The 18079-nt window shown below is 47.0% G+C and overlaps 1 protein-coding gene across 5 annotated transcripts in view; it reads right to left on the bottom strand.

Moving 5' to 3' along the window:
* tmem94 (transmembrane protein 94) overlaps positions 1–9948 on the bottom strand; it is a 158270-nt gene extending 148322 nt beyond the window's left edge. For 3 of the 5 annotated variants that reach the window (XM_038776372.1, XM_038776369.1, XM_038776373.1), the window contains exon 1: positions 9847–9926. Coding sequence is in view for 1 of the 5 variants with exons in the window: in XM_038776370.1 (XP_038632298.1) it covers positions 9847–9873 (27 nt within the window). In the remaining 4 variants the exon portion in view is untranslated. Of the gene's footprint in view, positions 1–9846 lie in introns of all 5 variants that reach the window. The other 2 variants (XM_038776370.1, XM_038776371.1) reach the window with 2 other exon arrangements.
* Positions 9949–18079: the final 8131 nt, after the last annotated feature.

Consider the following 18079-nt stretch of genomic DNA (forward strand, 5'->3'; position numbering starts at 1 on the left):
CCCTGCTGCCTTTCTTAAACAGCGGTACCACATGAGCTATTCTCCAGTCCTCTGGGATATCACCTGTAGCCAATGAGGATACAAAGCTGTCAGTCAAGGCCCCAGCAATTTCCTTCCTTGCTTCCCTCAGTATTCTGGGGTAAATCCCATCCGGCCCAGGAGACTGATCTACCTTAATGTCTTTTAAAAGACCCACTACCTCCTCCTTTTCAATGTCAACATGATCTAGATTGTCCAAACACCATACCCAAGAATCATCTTCAACAAAGTCCTTTTCTTTGGTAAACACTAATGCAAAGTACTACGTTGGCCATTAAGATTATTCAGATCCCATTTTCCAGCATCTGGTCCGCACCCTTGTATGCTGTTACGTTTCAAATGCTCATCGAAACGCTTCTTAAATTGTGACAAATGGAAGGTTTTAGGAATATTGGCATCCAAATATTGGGACAATTTAAGGGTTAAAAGCCTGCGGATATAGTGTTTAACTGCAGTGGTCATTTTTTAAAAAATATTTTGTCTTGTAAAGGCCTGGGAACTTCTAGGAAACATGGGGAATTGAACAGAGGAATGTGGCTTGGCAGGGGAAGTCCCTGGGGAGTTAATGTGCTTCGCAGCCTGCAGAGATTATTTGTTTTCCGCTTAGGGAGATGAGGTTATTGTTGGATTGAGCCCAGGAATGCAGAGAGGCAGTGAGTTTTGGAGAAGCTTTGGGAGGGAGAAGTGGTGAATTCTGATCTGCCTGAAACCGAGTCCACAATTTTCTCTCAGTGGGATAGTCATAAAAGAATAATAATTTTCGAAGCAGAGCAATCTTGTCTGGGGACAAGGAAGAAACATGCCAGGTGAACCAGCTTTTGGAAGATGCTCAGCCAGAGTCTGAAGGGGTTCTAACAGGAACCAAATTTGTTTTATAAAGCAAGTATACTAGGCCATGCTAATTTTAAGATGGATTGAGATCTGTACTTTTTTTCTGGTTGTTTAATGGAAAATTGCACAGATGTGTTAAGGGGTAAGCTGTTCTTTTCGGGTGTGAAGTTCAAAAGTTTAATATTGTATTCGTAATAAAGTTTATAAATACCAACGCTCTAATTCTTCATACAATTACTCCTGGAGCGAATCATTCTTTCTGCACAGTCTTACAAATAAACTAAAATATTGGGATTTCGGTCCATTGTCCTAGTCACTGTTGGGAATGTGGTCTGGGATAGTAATAAAATGTGAGGATTCCCATCGCTACTACCATTTCAGGAAGCAAGTTCCAGATTCCTACCACCCTGTTGGTGAAACAGTTTTCCTCAAGTCCCATTAATCTGCCCCTTACCCTGTCCGCTGTTTTTTTGACCCCTCTATAATAATAATCTTAATAATAATCTTTATTGCCACAAGTAGGCTTACAATAACACTGCAATGAAGTTACTGTGAAAATCCACTACCGTTCAAGGAGAAACGTTTCTTCCCATTTACCCGATTTATATCGCTCAATTTTGTATATCTTAATCAGGTCCCCCCCTCAGCCTTCGCTGGTCTGAGGAGAACAATCCCAGCCTAACCAGTCTCTCTTCATAACTGAAACACTCCAACCCAAGCAACACCCTGGTGACTCTCTTCTGCACCCTTTCTAGTGTAATGACATCCTTCCTATAGTGTGGTGACCAGAATTGCACATAGTGCTCTAGTTGTGGCCTAACAAGTGTTTTATACAGCTCTCTCATAACCTCCCTGCTCTTTTATTCTATGCCTTGACTAAAAGAGGAAGTATCCCATATGCCTTCCTAACCACCTTATCTACCTGCCCTGCTGCCTTCAGGGATCTTTGGACTTGCACCCATGGGTTCCCGTAGTCCTCTGTACTTCCTAGAATTCATTGTGTCTTCCCTCGCCTTGCTATCTGTAACATCTTTCTTTTGTGCTGTGACACCCAAAACAGTGCACAGCATTCTTAATAAGGCTTCACCAATAACTTAAAGAGTGTCAGGTACCTCACTATTTGAATTCAATAGTGATCTTTCAGAACATCTGGACACCTGATTTCCTTTTACTCATTGTCACCAGGCATTGTTGTGATAACTTCGATTTGTCAATCAGGACTCCGGAGCTCTTTGATTTTCTGTACACATTATTATGACTTTTCATTTAACTAAAGTCTCTTTCTAGATTGTGGATTTAGGGAAAGAAACACTTTGCATTTCACTACATTGAAATTCATTGTCCCTTCACTGCCCAATTTGTAAGCATTTTCAAATTCTTCCTGCAGCTTTGCTGTGTGTTTACTACCTTCAAGTCTAAAGGAATAAACACCTCTACTCTGTCACAGCTATAATAGTTGTCAGAGAAGCAAGAATGAGCTCGTCAGCTGTTCACACTCTTGCCTTAACTGCAAGATTCCAGGTTCAAGTCTACTCCAGGACTCGAGTACAAAACGCAAGGGCTGGCGTGCTAGTGCAGTACCAAAGGAGCACGGTACTATAAAAGATGTAATCTTTCAGATGAGGCCCCACCTGCCCGCTCAGGTGAATATAAAGGGTCCCATGGTACAATTCTGAAGAGGGTAGATGAGTTATACCCGGTGTCCAGGCCAACATTTATCCATCAATCAATGCCATAAAAATAGATCAGGTCATTATCATGATGCTGTTGGTGGGAGCTTGCTGTGCACAAATTTGCTGCTGTTTCCTATATTACAACAGTGAGTATACATCATAACACATTTGAGATATCTGGTTATCATGAAAAGCACTGCATAAACGCAAGTCTTACCTTGTTCTAGAATTTCCAGATAAAAACTCAACCTCTCTAATTAGCAGTTGAATTCTGACCAACTAAGTCCATACCTGACACATTAACACCATACGGAATGTCACTGCTAGAACATTCTATTCTTCCCAGCGTCAACAATTACAGTCTTGTCATACAGAGCGGTACAGAAGGAAACCTCAATACCATCTCACATTGCAACAGTCCAATAGCTCCAAATTTTCCCTCTGTCCTACATTTGCCAATTTATACCCAAAAGCAGGGGCGTCCGCATTGCATTCCATTAAAAACTGGGTTGCAATGCCTGAATCAATACATGGTGTTTTCTTAAAAAGCAAAGCAATTCTCTCTCACCACCGCCCCATCCCCAATCTCCCACTCTAATGAGGCAAAAAGGATAGATTATGAGAAAGATTCTGTGGCAGCATTTGCACCCGGGTGGTCGGGTCTGTGTTAAGCAGCGCATAGTGTGGTTCAGGGGCCTACCTCACTTTGGCATGGCACCATCTTCTACACTTGTTGCAGAATAAGACACCTGAAATGGCACATAATTCCCTGACCTGTATTCTCTATGCCAGGGGTGGGCAAACTACGGCCCGCCAAAGGTCTTTATGCGGCCCACTAAATTTTATTTAAATTTTATTTTTTATAAGGTTAATGGGGGGCTGTTGGGTTACTGGTATAGGGTGGATACGTTGACTTGAGTAGGGTGATCATTGCTCGGCACAACATGTGTTTCATGTGACGTTTCTACTTTAAAATATTAATTAATAAAAATTAATTGCTTTTTTTTCTTTTAAAACCTTTTATTTTGGCTATTTTAAATATTAATTATTTTACTTAATATACTATGCGGCCCTTTAAAATTGTGAATTTCTGAATGTGGCCCTTGCACGGAAAAGTTTGCCCACCCCTGCTCTATGCCCTCTCAGCCAGCTGAGCTTTTTGCTCCTGTTCACCTTTTCCCATGCTTTTCCAGTCAGCCTCCAGAGGTCACTGCAGTTGGCGTCTGTCTCCCATTGTCGGTGTCAATGTCCACCATCTTCATATCTCCCCTGCAGATGCTCTTGTGGCAGAGGTATACGTGCCTTGGAGGTTGTGACCCAACAGATGATTCACTGCACAGAAGATCTTTGGGTATAAGGCCATTATCAACCTGATAAAATAGACACAAAGTGCTGGAAAATTTGAGCATGTCTGCCAGCATCTGTAGAGAGAGAAATGTTAATGTTTCGAGTCTGTATGACTCTTCAGAGGAAGACGGCGGGACGACTCTGAGGCGTCACATTCAACTTGAACCGTTAACTGTTTCTCTCTCCAAAGACCCTGACAGATCGCTGCTGCAATTAGCACACTCCAGCACCTCTAGTTGGTGACTTTGACCTGTCAGGAGTATCTCTGAGGCAGCAAAGGTTCAAACCTGTTCCCTTGCCTGGCATATGTTGTCCAGGGGTATGCTGAGGATGCAGATGTTTCAGCTTAGTGTTCTTTGTCAGGTTGCTGTTGTTCCACAACCTCTTACTTAGCTGGAACATAACAGTCGTAGCTTTTGTGATCTTTGTGCTAATTTTAGCATCCAGTAGCAGATTGCTGGTGATTGTGGAGCATAGATATGTGAAACTATCAATAATCTCCAGCGTCACATTGCCAAAACTGTTAGATGGTGGGCTAGCAACATTCTGGACCATGCCATTTGTCTTCCTGGTGCTGATGGTCAAACCAAACGCTTTACAAATGTGAGGGAGTCTGTCCATTTGCTGCTGCATGTGTTCCTCAGTACAGAATGTTAGTGCAATGTTGTCAGCATACAGTAACTCTCTGATAAGGACTTGCACATTTTCGTTTTGAATGCGAAGAGTAAATTAAATGAAGTTACTGCATTTAAAACACTTGTATTTTTAGAGTGCCTTTCACAAGCTCAGGAAGTCCCAAAGTGGCTTTACAGTTAAAGAAGTACTACTGAGGTGTAATTACTGTTGCAATGGAGGATAAATGGGAGCCAATTAGCATACAGAACAAACAACGGCACAGTGATTGGCATTGTTGCCTCACAGCATCAGGGACCCGGGTTCAGTTATGGTTTGGGTGACTGTGTGGAACTTGCATCTTCTCCCCGTCTGCGCAGGTTTCCTCCGGGTGCTCCTGTGTCCTCCCAGACCGAAGATGTGCAGGCTAGGTAGATTGGCCATGCTAAATCATAGAATTTACAATGCAGGAGGCCATTCAGCCCATCGAGCCTGCATCATCCCTTTTAAAGAGAACCCTACTTAAGCCCACACCTCCACCCTATCCCCGTAACCCTACCTAACCTTTTTTTGGGACACGAAGGGCAGTTTAGCATGGCCACTAGGCTAACCACTGTGCTACCGTGCCGCCCATGCCCCTAAATTGCTCCTTGGTGTTGAAAGATGTGCAGGTTAGGATAGATTACAGGGATATGGAGGTGGAATGGGCCAAGGTCGGCTGTAGACTCTATGGGCTGAATGGCCTCTTTCTGCACTGTAGGGAATCAATGTGAAATATTTGAATGGATCATCTGTTTTTGCTTTTGGTTGAGATCGATATTTACCAAGAAACTGGGAGAATCTCCCTGCTTTTTTCAGAAAATTGCTATGGGATCTCTTACATCTCATCCAAAATGGATAGGGGCAGTGCAAACAATTTTACTTTTTATTCAACCTGTGCTGTAATTAACAAGGCACCAAATGCACTTGGAGCAAAAATAAACTCCAATGCATAAACAGAAAAGTAAGCACCTGACCCTGCACCCTTCAATAAACTTAATTGTTAGAGGCACTATTTACAAGCATCAACTGTTATTCAGTTCTATTAGCAGCCATTTTTTAAAAATAAATTTGAAGTACTCAATTCTTTTTTTCCATGGGGCGATTTAGCGTGGCCAATCCACCTACTCCTACCCTGCACATCTTTGGGTTGTGGGGGTTAGACCCACGCAGACACGGAGAGAATGTGCAAACTCCACACGGTCTGTGACCCGGGGCCGGGATTGAACACGGGTCCTCAGCGCCATGAGGAAGCAGTGCTAACCACTGCGTCACCGTGCCACCCATCTTTCAACAGCCTGGACTCCTCATTAAATCTGTCTCCTATAATTACTAGTCCATATTTCTTCAATATTGCTCAATTGCAGAATCTGCCTTTTAACGTGGAGAACACTTGTTCAATGAAAAAGGGGCCTCTAGCAAGGGGTGGGGGTGAGGTGGGGGGAGCTTCAATGGTCTCAAATGGTGCCATGGGGATCTCCCTGTGTCTGCGTGCGTTTCCTCAGAGTGCTCCGGTTTCCTCCCACAGTCCAACTATGTGCGGGTTAGGTGGATTGCCCATGCTAAATTGCCCTTAGTGTCCAAAAATGTTAAGTGAGGGTTACTGGGTTACGCGGATAGCGTAGATACATGGGCTTCAGTAGGGTGCTCTTTGTAAGGGCCAGTGCAGACTCAATGGGCTGAATGGTGCCGGGAATCTTTTACATCCACCCAATAAGACAGATGGGACCACAGAATAATGTCTCATCTGAAAAGGTTTGGTGTAGTGCAGGCAATATTCCTTCTAATCCAATCTGTGCAATACTGGATTAGACATCATCATGGGGTCACGCGTCAACTCCCAGAAGAACACAATTTATCTTTCACCCAAAGCAGAATGAGTGGTGCAGATACACCACTACTTCTCGTACCAAAGGAGAGCACTCAATCAGACCATTCGGCCCAACAGCTCAAGGCCAGCGCAAATGCTCCACGAAAGTCTCTGCTATTTCACCAGCACATGCTTTTATTTATTTTTGCTTTGTGTACGTCACTAGGTTCTCATCTCATTGCTTCTTGACTGGTGTTTATTTAACAGTGAATATCTGGGAATGGGTACAAACATAGTTTCTCATGAGAGTGTTTAGAGAATCTCTGACACCAAGCACAAAGTTCAACTTGTTCATAATCGCTGTCCAAATCCAATAAGTCAACCTTGTTATGACTCCAATGTCTTTTATTACGTATGGCTAAAAGTTTGGCAAATACTTCTTCCATTCACCCATTTTGCAGTGATTACACAGGCAAGCTGTTCTCATTGACCACTGAACATTCCCCCCACTTTGTTGCCCTATGGTAGTTGATGGGGGGAATGGTCAATGCATTGTGTGACATAATTGCATGAGAACAGCTTGCCTGTGTAATTACTGCAAATTCAGAGCATTAAATCACTGAAATAAAAATGTGTGAACACCCAAACACACATTTCCCTGGGGTTAGTGCTGGAGCCCTTGCTGCTGGGGATATATATTAACTACCTGGACCCTGGTGTACAGATCACCATTGCAATATTTGCAGGTGATATGAAACCCGGAAGCATTGTGATCTGAAGGCCAAACACGTTGGTGGGAATGGGTGAACAGGTAGCAGATGAAGTTCAATGTGAAGAAACGTGAAGGGATTAATTTTGGCTGGAAGGAGATGGAGAGACATATATAAAGGGTACAACTCAGACAGGTGAAGGAGAAAAGCACTCTGGGTGTAAATGTGCATAAATCATTGAAGGAGGCAGGACTGGTCGAGAGAGTAATGGAACACAGAGTACAAAAGCAAGGAGGTTATGTTGAGCTTGTGTCAGACATTAGTTTGGCTCACTTGGAGATTTGTGTCCAGTTTTGGGTACTGCATTCCACCGCACTGTCGGAAGGATGTGAACGCATTGGAGAGAGTGCAGTAGATTCGCAATAATGGCTCCAGGGATGTGGAACTTCAGCTTTGAAGACAGACTGGAGAAGTTAGACTGGAGACATTAGGATTGTTTTCCTTGGAGAGAAGGCTGAGAGATTTCCTGAGAGGTATTCAAAACCGTGAGGGGTCTGAACAGAGTATTTAAGGAGAAACTGCTAGAACGAAATTAGAGGCAGCACGGTAGCATAGTGGTTAGTACAGTTGCTTCACAGCTCCAGGGTCCCAGCTTCGATTCCCAGCTGGGTGACTGTGTGCGTGGAGTCTGCACGTTCTCCCCGTGTCTGCTTGGGTTTCCTCCGGGTGCTCCAGTTTCCTCCCACAGTCCAAAGATGTGTGGGTTAGGTGGATTGGCCATGCTAAATTGTCCTTAATGTCCAAAAAATGTTAAGTGGGGGTTACTGGGTTACGTGGATAGGGTAGATACGTGGGCTTCAGTAGGGTGCTCTTTGTAAGGGCCGGTCCAGACTCTATGGGCCAAATGGTGCCGGGAATCTTTTACATCCACCCAATAAGACAAATGGGACCACAGAATAATGTCTCATCTGAAAAGGGTTGGACTAGTACAGGCAATATTCCTTCTAATCCAATCTGGGCAATACTGGATTAGACATCATCATGGGGTCGCGTGTTTTACATCAACCCCCAGAAGAATTGGGAGTTCCTTCTAGGAAATTTCTATGAACAAGAGGATACAGATTCACAGTAATTGACAAAAGAAACAGAAGTGATATGAGAAAAAAGATTTACAGACGAGTGTCAAGGGTTTGAAATGGGCCACCTGAAAGTGTGTTGAAGGCAGATTCGATTGAAGCAACCAAATGGGAATTGGACAGTTATCTAAAAAGGATGGATGTGCAGGGTTGCGGCAAGGCAGCAGCAGAACAGCAATAAGTGAATTGCTCAGTCAGTGAGCCGGTGATGATACAATGGGCCAAATGGCCTCCTTCTGAACAGTAATTATTCTGAATCATGAAATCAAATGTGTACAAAACATGTTCTCAGAAAAAAAGGACATCACTTTAGTTCCTCATTGGTCTGCTGCATGCCACACACAGTACATCTTTATACACCAAATAGGAATGATAAGAAATACCAATGTCAGACTCTTTTTGGAAACAAGTGCAATGAAGCAGCCTTCTGCATCAGCTCAGGCACAGGGGGATCTAATCTCACATCCCTCCATTTCAGCAACACATCTGGTCCTCATTCTGCCCCATCTCAGTCATTATGGAGAGCACTTCCCATGACCCCAAACACAGGTTACCCACCAACCGACAATCCCCCCCCCCCCTCCCTCCATGTGAAGCTAACCTGAGAACACCACGCAAGAATCCATGTCTTCAATACCCACTGGTCCTGCCACCTCCTCTCCATCTTGCCCTCCCACTCCCACCCTACCCCCATCTCTCAGCTGCCATTTCCTATTCATCGCTATCCCCACCCGACTAGTTCCTCCACTCTCTAATCAGATTACTGCGACAACTCCCTTCCCCCCACCCACACCTCCCAAAGGTGCCATTTCCCTTGCAACTGACACCACCCCACCCCAATATTCCCCATAAAACTGCTCAAGACCAGTCTTCATAACATCCCATTTGCCCACTCGCTCACCCGTATTTACCGTTTACCCCCCACTCATGCACATGCCACTCGCACTATACTCCTCCTCACCCCAGCCTCTCTTGACCCTATTCCTCCATCACCCTCATGCCCACTCCATCACCCTCACCCCAACCCCAGCTTCACCTTGTCTCCCTTGCACCGCCCCCAGTCTCCCTTCTCCCCATCGCCCCCACCCCCTATCCCTACACTGCCCCTTCACCCTTTTCACCCACTCTCGCACCAACCTTTTCCCTTTCACCCGACTTGTCCTGCCTCCTTCAATGATTAATGCACAAATACACCCAGAAGCCTCTGTTCCACCTATTATGTTGCACCCTCTCACCCCCACCATGCATCCTCTCCCACCCTCCGACCCCCCCCAACCCCGTTCCCACGTCTCCGCCCCCACCCCCCTCGTCCGTGCTCCCTCCCTCACCACCACCCTTCCCCTCCCTCACCATCACCCTTCCCCTCCCTCACCACCACCCTTCCTCTCCCTCACCACCACCCTTCCCCTCCCTCATCACCACCACCCTTCCCCTCCCTCATCACCACCACCCTTCCCCTCCCTCATCACCACCACCCTTCCCCTCCCTCATCACCACCACCCTTCCCCTCCCTCATCACCACCACCACCCGCCGCCTCCTCTTCTTCCTCTTCCTCCTCACCCTCTCCCTCTCGCCAGTTTCCTTGTCCCCCAGACCCAGTCGCTATGAAAACAAAGAGTGGTGCCAACAGCTCCAGCTGGGCCTGTACCTGGCACTTGGGTTCCTGCATCTTCATGGTTTTGGTGCGGGGACGGCTGTGCCGGACGGTCCCGGGAGCAGAGGCCGTGAGCGGACTCCGCACATGCGCACTGGCCAGTGGCCGAGGCATGCGCAGAGCTCCCGAACCGGCTCGGCGAACTGCGCGTGCGCACAACTGAACCCGGCCCCGCGATACGCGTGCGTAGTGCCAGAGCCAACCTCATGAGCTCCTGGAATGATGTCTGGGAACATTTCCAATGGACTACCCCACACACAGCTTGCACCTGTCTGTCCCCTGTTGACACCAAGCAACTAGAGATTGTGTTTTGTCAGTGAAGTGCAATCCTATAGATTCAATTTCCTGATCACTGCTGTTATGAAATGAAAATGAAAATCGCTTATTGTCACGAGTAGGCTTCAATGAAGTTACTGTGAAAAGCCCCTAGTCGCCACATTCCGGCGCCTGTCCGGGGAGGCTGGTACGGGAATTGAACCGTGCTGCTGGCCTGCTTGGTCTGCTTTAAAAGCCAGCGATTTAGCTGAGTGAGCTTTGTGTTATATAACACAATAGCAGTTATACAGGGTTATTCTGGTAAATGTGCCTTAAAATTTGAAAATAATTCCACTACTCATCTTCCCAACATTGATTTGATTTGATTTATTGATGTCACATGTATTAGTTTACAGTGAAAAGTATTGTTGCTTGCATGCTGTACAAACAATGCATACCGTACATAGGGAAGAGAGACTGCAGAATATAATGTTACAGTCATAGCTAGGGTGTAGAAAAGAAATCAACTTAATACGAGGTAGGTCCATTCAAAAGTCTGATGGCAGTAGGGAAGAAGTGGAAGCAGGGAAGAAGCTGTTCTTAAGTTGGTACGTGACCATAAAATTTGGTATTTTTTTCCTGACGGAAGGAGGTGGAAGAGAGTATGTCCTGCGTGCGTGGGGTCCTTAATTATGCTGGCTACCTTTTCGAGGCAGCGGGAATCGTAGATGGAGTCAATGGATGGCAGGCTGGTTTGCGTGATGGATCGAGCTATATTCACGACCTTTTGTAGTTTCCTGCGGTCTTGGGCAGAGCAGGCTCCATATCAAGCTGTGATACAACCAGAAAGAATGCTTTCTATGGTGCATCTGTAGAAGTTGGTGAGAGTCGTAGCTAATATGCCAAATTTCCTTAGTCTTCTGAGAAAGTAGAGTCGGTGGGCTTTCTTAACTATAGTGTCGGCATGGGGGGGACTAGGACAGGTTGTTTGTGATCTGGACCTAAAACTTGAAGCTCTCGACCCTTTCTACTTCATTCCCATTGATGTAGACAGGGGTATGTTCTCCACTATGCTTCCTGAAGTCAATGACAATCTCCTTTGTTTGGTTGACATTGAGGGAGAGATTATTGTCATCGCACCAGTTCACCAGATTCTCTATCTCATTCCTGTATTCTGTCTCATCATTGGATGTGACTGGTGCACAATCAGACTCACCAGTTGGAAATTTCAGAAAACAGAAGGTTCAAACGCACTGATCTTTGATCCCAAAGAAGGATAAGGACCCAGTGGAGTGTGGGTCTTACAGGCTCATCTCCATGTTAAACACTGATATGAAGTTGCTGACTATGGCTTTTGTTTGTGTATAATGGAGGTATTTGAGATCTTGGGGCAGTTTGGGTTTGGCCAACCTTCATTGCTTGGGTGCGACTGCTTTATGCTGCCCCCACGGCAAAAGTGAGGACAAACATGATGAGCTTGGGTTATTTTCGGATGCATAGGTGCAAGAGACATAAGTGTTCACTGTCCCCGCTGTTGTTTGCGTTGGCCATAGCGCCTTTGACTATTGTATTTCGGGCAGTTAAAGGGGAGGTAGGGAGAATAGGTTGTCATTGTATGCGACAATCTACTGTTATATGTTTAGAACCTGCTGGAGAGCATGGAGAAAATAGTGGACATATTAGGGAAGTTTGGAACCTTTTCTGGGTATAAGTTGAATGTGGCAAAGAGTGAGGTATTCTAGTTAACGCCCAGGGGAGGAGTGCTCATTTGGGAGCCCTGCTATTCAAGCTGGCCAAAACTAGGTTTCGGTCAATTTGGTAGAGTGGGTTAAATTAGATCTGAACAGCTGGGATGCCTTACCACTGTCCTTAGCGGGGAGGTTGCAGACTATAAAGATGAACATTTTCCCGAGATTTTCATTTGATTTTCAGTCCCTCCCGATATTCCTTCCAAAAGCATTTTTTTCAGAGGGTAGATAAGTTAATATTATTATTATTATTATTAATAATCTTGGACTTTGTATGGGCAGGCAAGTCGCCCAGGATTCAGAGGGCTTTCTTGCAGAGGGGATGGTGGATGAGGTGGTGGGGGGGGATGGTTCTCCCAAACCTATGATATTACTATCGGGTGGCAAATGTGGGAAATGTGCAACAGTGTTGGGGGAGTGGTGGGTCGGAATGAGTACAGGTGGAGGAGGCTTCCCGGGCGCGATTCTCCGCTTCCCATGCCAGGTGGGAGAACCGCGGGAGGGCCGGGCGAATCACGACACGCCACCCTGGCACCCCCCACGATTCTCCCACCGCCCCAAAATGGCGTGTCGCGGAATAGCCGCTCGCCGTTTTTCACGGCAATCGGCGATTCTCCGGTCCGGATGGGCCGAGCGGCCTGACGTTCACGACCTGTTTACGCCGGCAGCAACCACACCTGGTCGCTGCTGGCGTGAACATAGTGCGAAAGGTAAGTTTGGGCCTGTGGGGGGTGGAGAGGGGATTGAGCACCACGGCCGTGCTCGGGAGGGGACTGGCTCGCGATCGGTGCTCACCGATTGTCGGGCCGGCATCTCCAAGAGACGCATTCTTTCCCATCCGCCGCCCGCAAGATCAAGCCGCCCCGTCTTGCGGGGCAGCGGAGGGGAAGACGGCAACTGCGCATGCGCGGGTTGGAGCCGACCAACCTGCAGATGCGCGTCTTACGTCACGTAGGCGCCGCCGTCGCGTCATTCTCGGCGCGCCGCTTTGACGCAAGCGTCAAGGCCCGGCGGCCGAGTTTCTCACAACGCCGCTCCTAGCCCCCTGGAGGGGGGGGGGGGGGGGGGGGTGTGAATAGGGGGCGAGGAGCGGCCTCCGACGCTGTCGTGAAACACGGCCGAGTTCACGACGGCCTTCCCGATGCCGCGCGGGAGGGGAGAATCGCGCCCCCCCATGTGGAGGCATGTTGAAGGGCCCGTGCAATGGCCTCCCCTCCTGTCATCCCCAGTTAGATTCACTGTTAGACCAGTTGTGGTGTCATCCTTCAAGGTATGGAACCAGCTGAGGCGGCACTTTGAAGTGGGGGTATGTTATACTGACCCCAATATGCGGGAATCTCCAGCAGGGATAGAAGCGGAAAGTTGATAAACAGGAGTTGGCTTGGGACGGGGTACAGCGGGTCAGGGATCTGTTTGTGGAGGGACAGTTCACAGAATTTACAGTGCAGAAGGGGGCCATTCGGCCCATCGAGTCTGCACCGGCCCTTGGAAAGAGCACCCTACACAAGCCCACACCTCCACCCTATCCCCATAACCCAGTAACTCCACCCAACCTTTTTGAACACGAAGGGCAATTTAGCACGGCCAATCCACCTAACCTGCACATCTTTGGACTGTGGGAGGAAACCCATGTAGACAGGGGGAGAACGTGCAAACTCTGCACAGACAGTGACCCAAGCTGGGAATCGAACTTGGGACCCTGGAGTTGTGAAGAAACAGTGCTTACCACTGTGCTACCATGCCGCCTTAACACAAATGTTTTGGAAACATTTGCAAGGCTGGAAGAGCTGCAGGAGAAGTTCCAGCTGCAGAGGGTTCGTGAATTCAGGTATATACAGGCGTGGTACTTTGCACGCAAAGAGTTCCTTTATTCCCACTGGTGCCAAAGCACATCCTTCTGGATGTGTTGTTACCTCAGAACGAGCTTGGAGAAGCACAGTGGCACAGTGGTTAGTGCTGTTACCTCATGGCGCCGAGGCCCCAGGTTTGATCCAGGTTCTGGGTCACTGTGTGGAGTTTGCACAATCTCCACGTGTTTGCGTTGGTTTTGCCCCCACAACACAAAGATGTGCAGGGCAGGTGGACTGGCCTCGCTAAATTGCCCCTTAATTGGAAACAATGAATTGGGTACTTGAAATTTAAAAAAAACTCAGGACAAGCTGGGGGAAGGGAACGTTGCAGATATTTATCACTGGTTGTTGGAATGGAGAAGGCGCCAGTGGAGGAGATAAGATGGAATGATAGGAGGAGCTGGAAATAAATTTTGGTGGAGGGCCTGGAGTAAAATTATAATCCTGTGCTCGGATGAGTCTGATGCGGTTTAAGGTGGTGCATGGGGCCTATATGACCATTATTCTAGCAGAGGCGGCAGAAGAAGATTCTGGCAGAAGTCAACTCAGTCACCTCTACTGTACTATGGAAGAGCCCCTCCAGCAGAGGCAGCAGGAGAGGATTCAACCTCCCCCCACCACACAACCACGGAGGTATCACCAGTATTCTCCTCACCCTCGCACAGTCAGTCGGGCTCTCCACACCCCTCCACCCTGGAAGTATTGCAAGTGTTCCGCCACTCCTCATTGCACCCCACCCCATCCCCCTTCACTGGTCTTGATGATCTACCCCCCACCTCATCCCGTAAACATGGTAAACTACCCACGTCCCCTCCACCCCCATTCCTGCAGGTGTTCCCCCCACCCCCCCACCCCCCAATGGTCTTGGTGCTCTCCCCCCCACCACACATAACAGGAAACTCCCTCCCCGCCATGTATCTCTCCAGAGGGCCGGTTCCTGGCACAGGTTGGCACTGCCAGGTTGGGTGTCAACTTGGCCATGCCAATGTGTGCCAGGGACCGTGTTAGGGCACTGTATGGGCAAGTCCCTCTTAGCCCTGGGGCTTATATTTAACATTGTGCCCCCTGGGAGGGGCGGGGTTCCCTCGATTTATGTCTTCAAATAGTTGTTGCAAACCTCATCAATGTGATGTCACGGCAGCGAGGTTTGAATATTCAATGAGGGGGGAATCATGTGGTGGGAGGGAGATTGCTGGGTAATTACACTGAAATGTGTTCAGAAACATTAAAATGAGGTTCTCATGACCTCCATAGCGGGCCCAAAATCGCCCCCTATAATGAATCTCCCATTACATTACTTATGATTTTTCATTTAGTCGATATGCTGTTTTGTGAGGTCAAAGCATTAATCCATATACAGAGAGACCTGCATTTATACTGCACCTTTTATGCAGGCAACATGGCAGCAAGTTTGCAAACTTCCCATGATAGCAATAACCAGCTCATTTATTTCAATGATGTTGATGAAGGGATAAATTTTCCAGGATGCTGGGAAAAGTTGTCACTGAAATACTGTCTGGATTTTGTGCTTAAGTCTCTGAATTGAGAGTTAAACCCACAACTTATGGCTCAGAGGCAAGTGCCTTACTGAATGAGCCATAGCTGCCACTTGCAAAGAGAAAATTGTGTTTTATCTCAAAAATCCCTAGGTCAGTCAGAGGATAATTGCAGTTGCTGAGGGGATTTTGCAGAAACTATGGCTGTAATTTATCCCACCAGGCCTTGACCAGAAAGAGAAGCCACTTGTTTTTCTATAAAACCGTTTGTGCCAATATGCTGAGTTACCAATCTCAACCCAAACCTTTTAGGCAGGTTCCCTATAGTGAGAGAAATGCCTGACAAAGGGCAGCACGTGTCATAAAATCCACTCATGTACATCATGAGATGCAGACAGGCAGTGATTGACACACAGGATAACCAATGAACACACACGACACAGAACAACTAATCACCAGACAGGACACCACCACTATAAAGCCCACAGGGCATTAAGGCTCTCTCTCTCTCTCACAGGACACGGCCAGGGAAATAGTCGCAGTGCACAGGCCAATGAACCATGTGATAGAGAGCTAGTCTGGTCAAGCCAGTAGGAGGTTATCAGTTAGGTTAATAGAGTGTCAACCCACAGCAGATTATGTGCAGCGATCAACAGGCTCAATAAAACAGTGTTGGATCATTTCCTGTGACAGAAGCCTGTTTCTCGTTTTACTGCATCCAGTTGCAGTCGATGTTAGACCAACACAGATAACACATCAGCACGGTGGCGCAGTAAGTTAGCCTTGCAGCCTCACGGCGCTGAGGTCCCAGGTTCGATCCCGGCTCTGGGTCACTGTCAGTGTGGAGTTTGCTATGGTAATCCGTGGGTTTCGCCTCCACAACCCAAAGATGTGCAGGCTAGGTTGATTACCCATGCTAAATTTCCCCTTAATTGGGGAAAAAAAAATGAATTGGGTACACTAAATTTATATATTAAAAAAAAAGAAATGCCTGACATGAAAATGAAAAATGAAAATCGCTTATTGTCACGAGTAGGCTTCAATGAAGTTACTGTGAAAAGCCCCTAGTCGCCACATTCCGGCGCTTGTCTGGGGAGGCTGGTACGGGAATCGACCCGTGCTGCTGGCCTGCTTGGGTCTGCTTTAAAAGCCAACGATTTAGCCTGGTGATCCAAACCAGCCCAGCCCTGACAAAGCTGCCCTGAGGTATTGTCATTCACCAAACAACCCTGGCTTTTTTGCCAGGATAAAATCAAAAATAGAGAGGCAGTTCCAATACAGGACAGAAATAAAAACTGAGGATCAAAAGTGATTTTGGTGTTTAAGGTGACTGCAACAAATGAAATATTGAGACACACACCAAAACTAAAGCCAGGTAGAATCCGACAGCAAAGTAAATGATATGCAAGTATTAAATCATTGATTTGGCATTTTGAACCAAGGAATGAGTTCACATGGGGATGGATAAGCCTATGGTAACACCTGCAGCCAATGAGGATACAAAGATGCCAGTTAAGGCTCCAGCAATTTCCTCCCTTGCTTCCTTCTGTAATCTGGGGTAAATCCCATCTGGCCCAGGAGACCTATCTATGTTAATGTCTTTTTAAAGACCCAATACCCCCTCCTTTTCAATGTCAACTTGACCCAGACTGTCCACACACCCTACCCAAGAATCATCTTCCACAAAGTCCTTTTCTTTGCTGAACACTGATGCAAAGTACTCATTTAGCACATTTCCTCCGGCTCAACACATCAATTCCCCCCACTGTCCTTAAGTGGTCTAGTTCTTTCCCTGGCCACCCTCTTGCTTTTTAATTTATGCATAAAAAGCTTTGGGATTCACCTTAATCCTACTTGCCAAGGACTTTTCATGACCCCTCCTATCCCTTCTAATTTCCCGCTTAAGTACCTTCCTACTTTCTTTGTACTCCTCAAGGGATTCGACTGCCCCCTTCCAGACCATACATAAGCCTCCTTTTCTTTTTGACGGGATTCACAATATCCCTTGTTATCCAAGGCTCCCTAAACTTCCCATACTTATCATTCGTTCTCTCAGGAACATGACTTTCCTGAATCCTAATCAAATGTCGCTTGAAAGACTCCCCCCATGTCCGATGTTGATTTACCCTCCAACAGCCGCACCGAATCCAAATTTTTCAATTCCTGTCTAATGTTATCGTAATTTGCCTTTCCCTAGTTTAGCACCATAACCTGTTACCCTCGCCCCTATCCAAAAGTACCTTAAAACTTACCGAATTGTGGTCACTACTCCCAAAATGTTCCCCTACTGAAACCTCAACCACCTGTCCAGGCTCATTCCCCAATACCGGGTCCAGTACTGCCCCTTCCCCAATTGGACTATCTACATATTGCATTCTGAAGCCTTCCTGGATACTCCTTACAGACCCTGCCCCATCCAAGCCCCTAGCACTATTTGAGTCCTAGTCAATACGGGAGAAATTAAAATCCCCTTACACAGCAACTCTGTTACTTTTGCACCTATCCAAGATCTCTCTACCTGGCTGCTCCTCAATCTCTCACTGGCAGTTGGGGGCTTGTAATATACGCCCAACATTGCAATTGCCCCCTTCCTGCTCCTGAGTTCTAACCAGATTGCCTCATCGTATGAGCCCTCCGAGGTGTCCTCCCGCAGTACGGCTATAATATTCTCCTTAACCAGTAATGCTACTCCCCCACCCCTTTTACATCCCTCCTCTATCACTCCTGAAGCATTTCTATCCTCCAACGTTCCGCTGCCAATCCTGCCCTTCCTTTAACCACGTTTCTGTGATAGCCACAACATCATAGTTCTAAGTACTAATAAGTGCTCTAAATTCCCATGGGTGTGCTAGTGCATGAGTCACAGAAGGTTGGTTTA

This window comes from Scyliorhinus canicula, chromosome 18, assembly GCF_902713615.1.
Source record: "Scyliorhinus canicula chromosome 18, sScyCan1.1, whole genome shotgun sequence".
Taxonomy (NCBI): domain Eukaryota; kingdom Metazoa; phylum Chordata; class Chondrichthyes; order Carcharhiniformes; family Scyliorhinidae; genus Scyliorhinus; species Scyliorhinus canicula.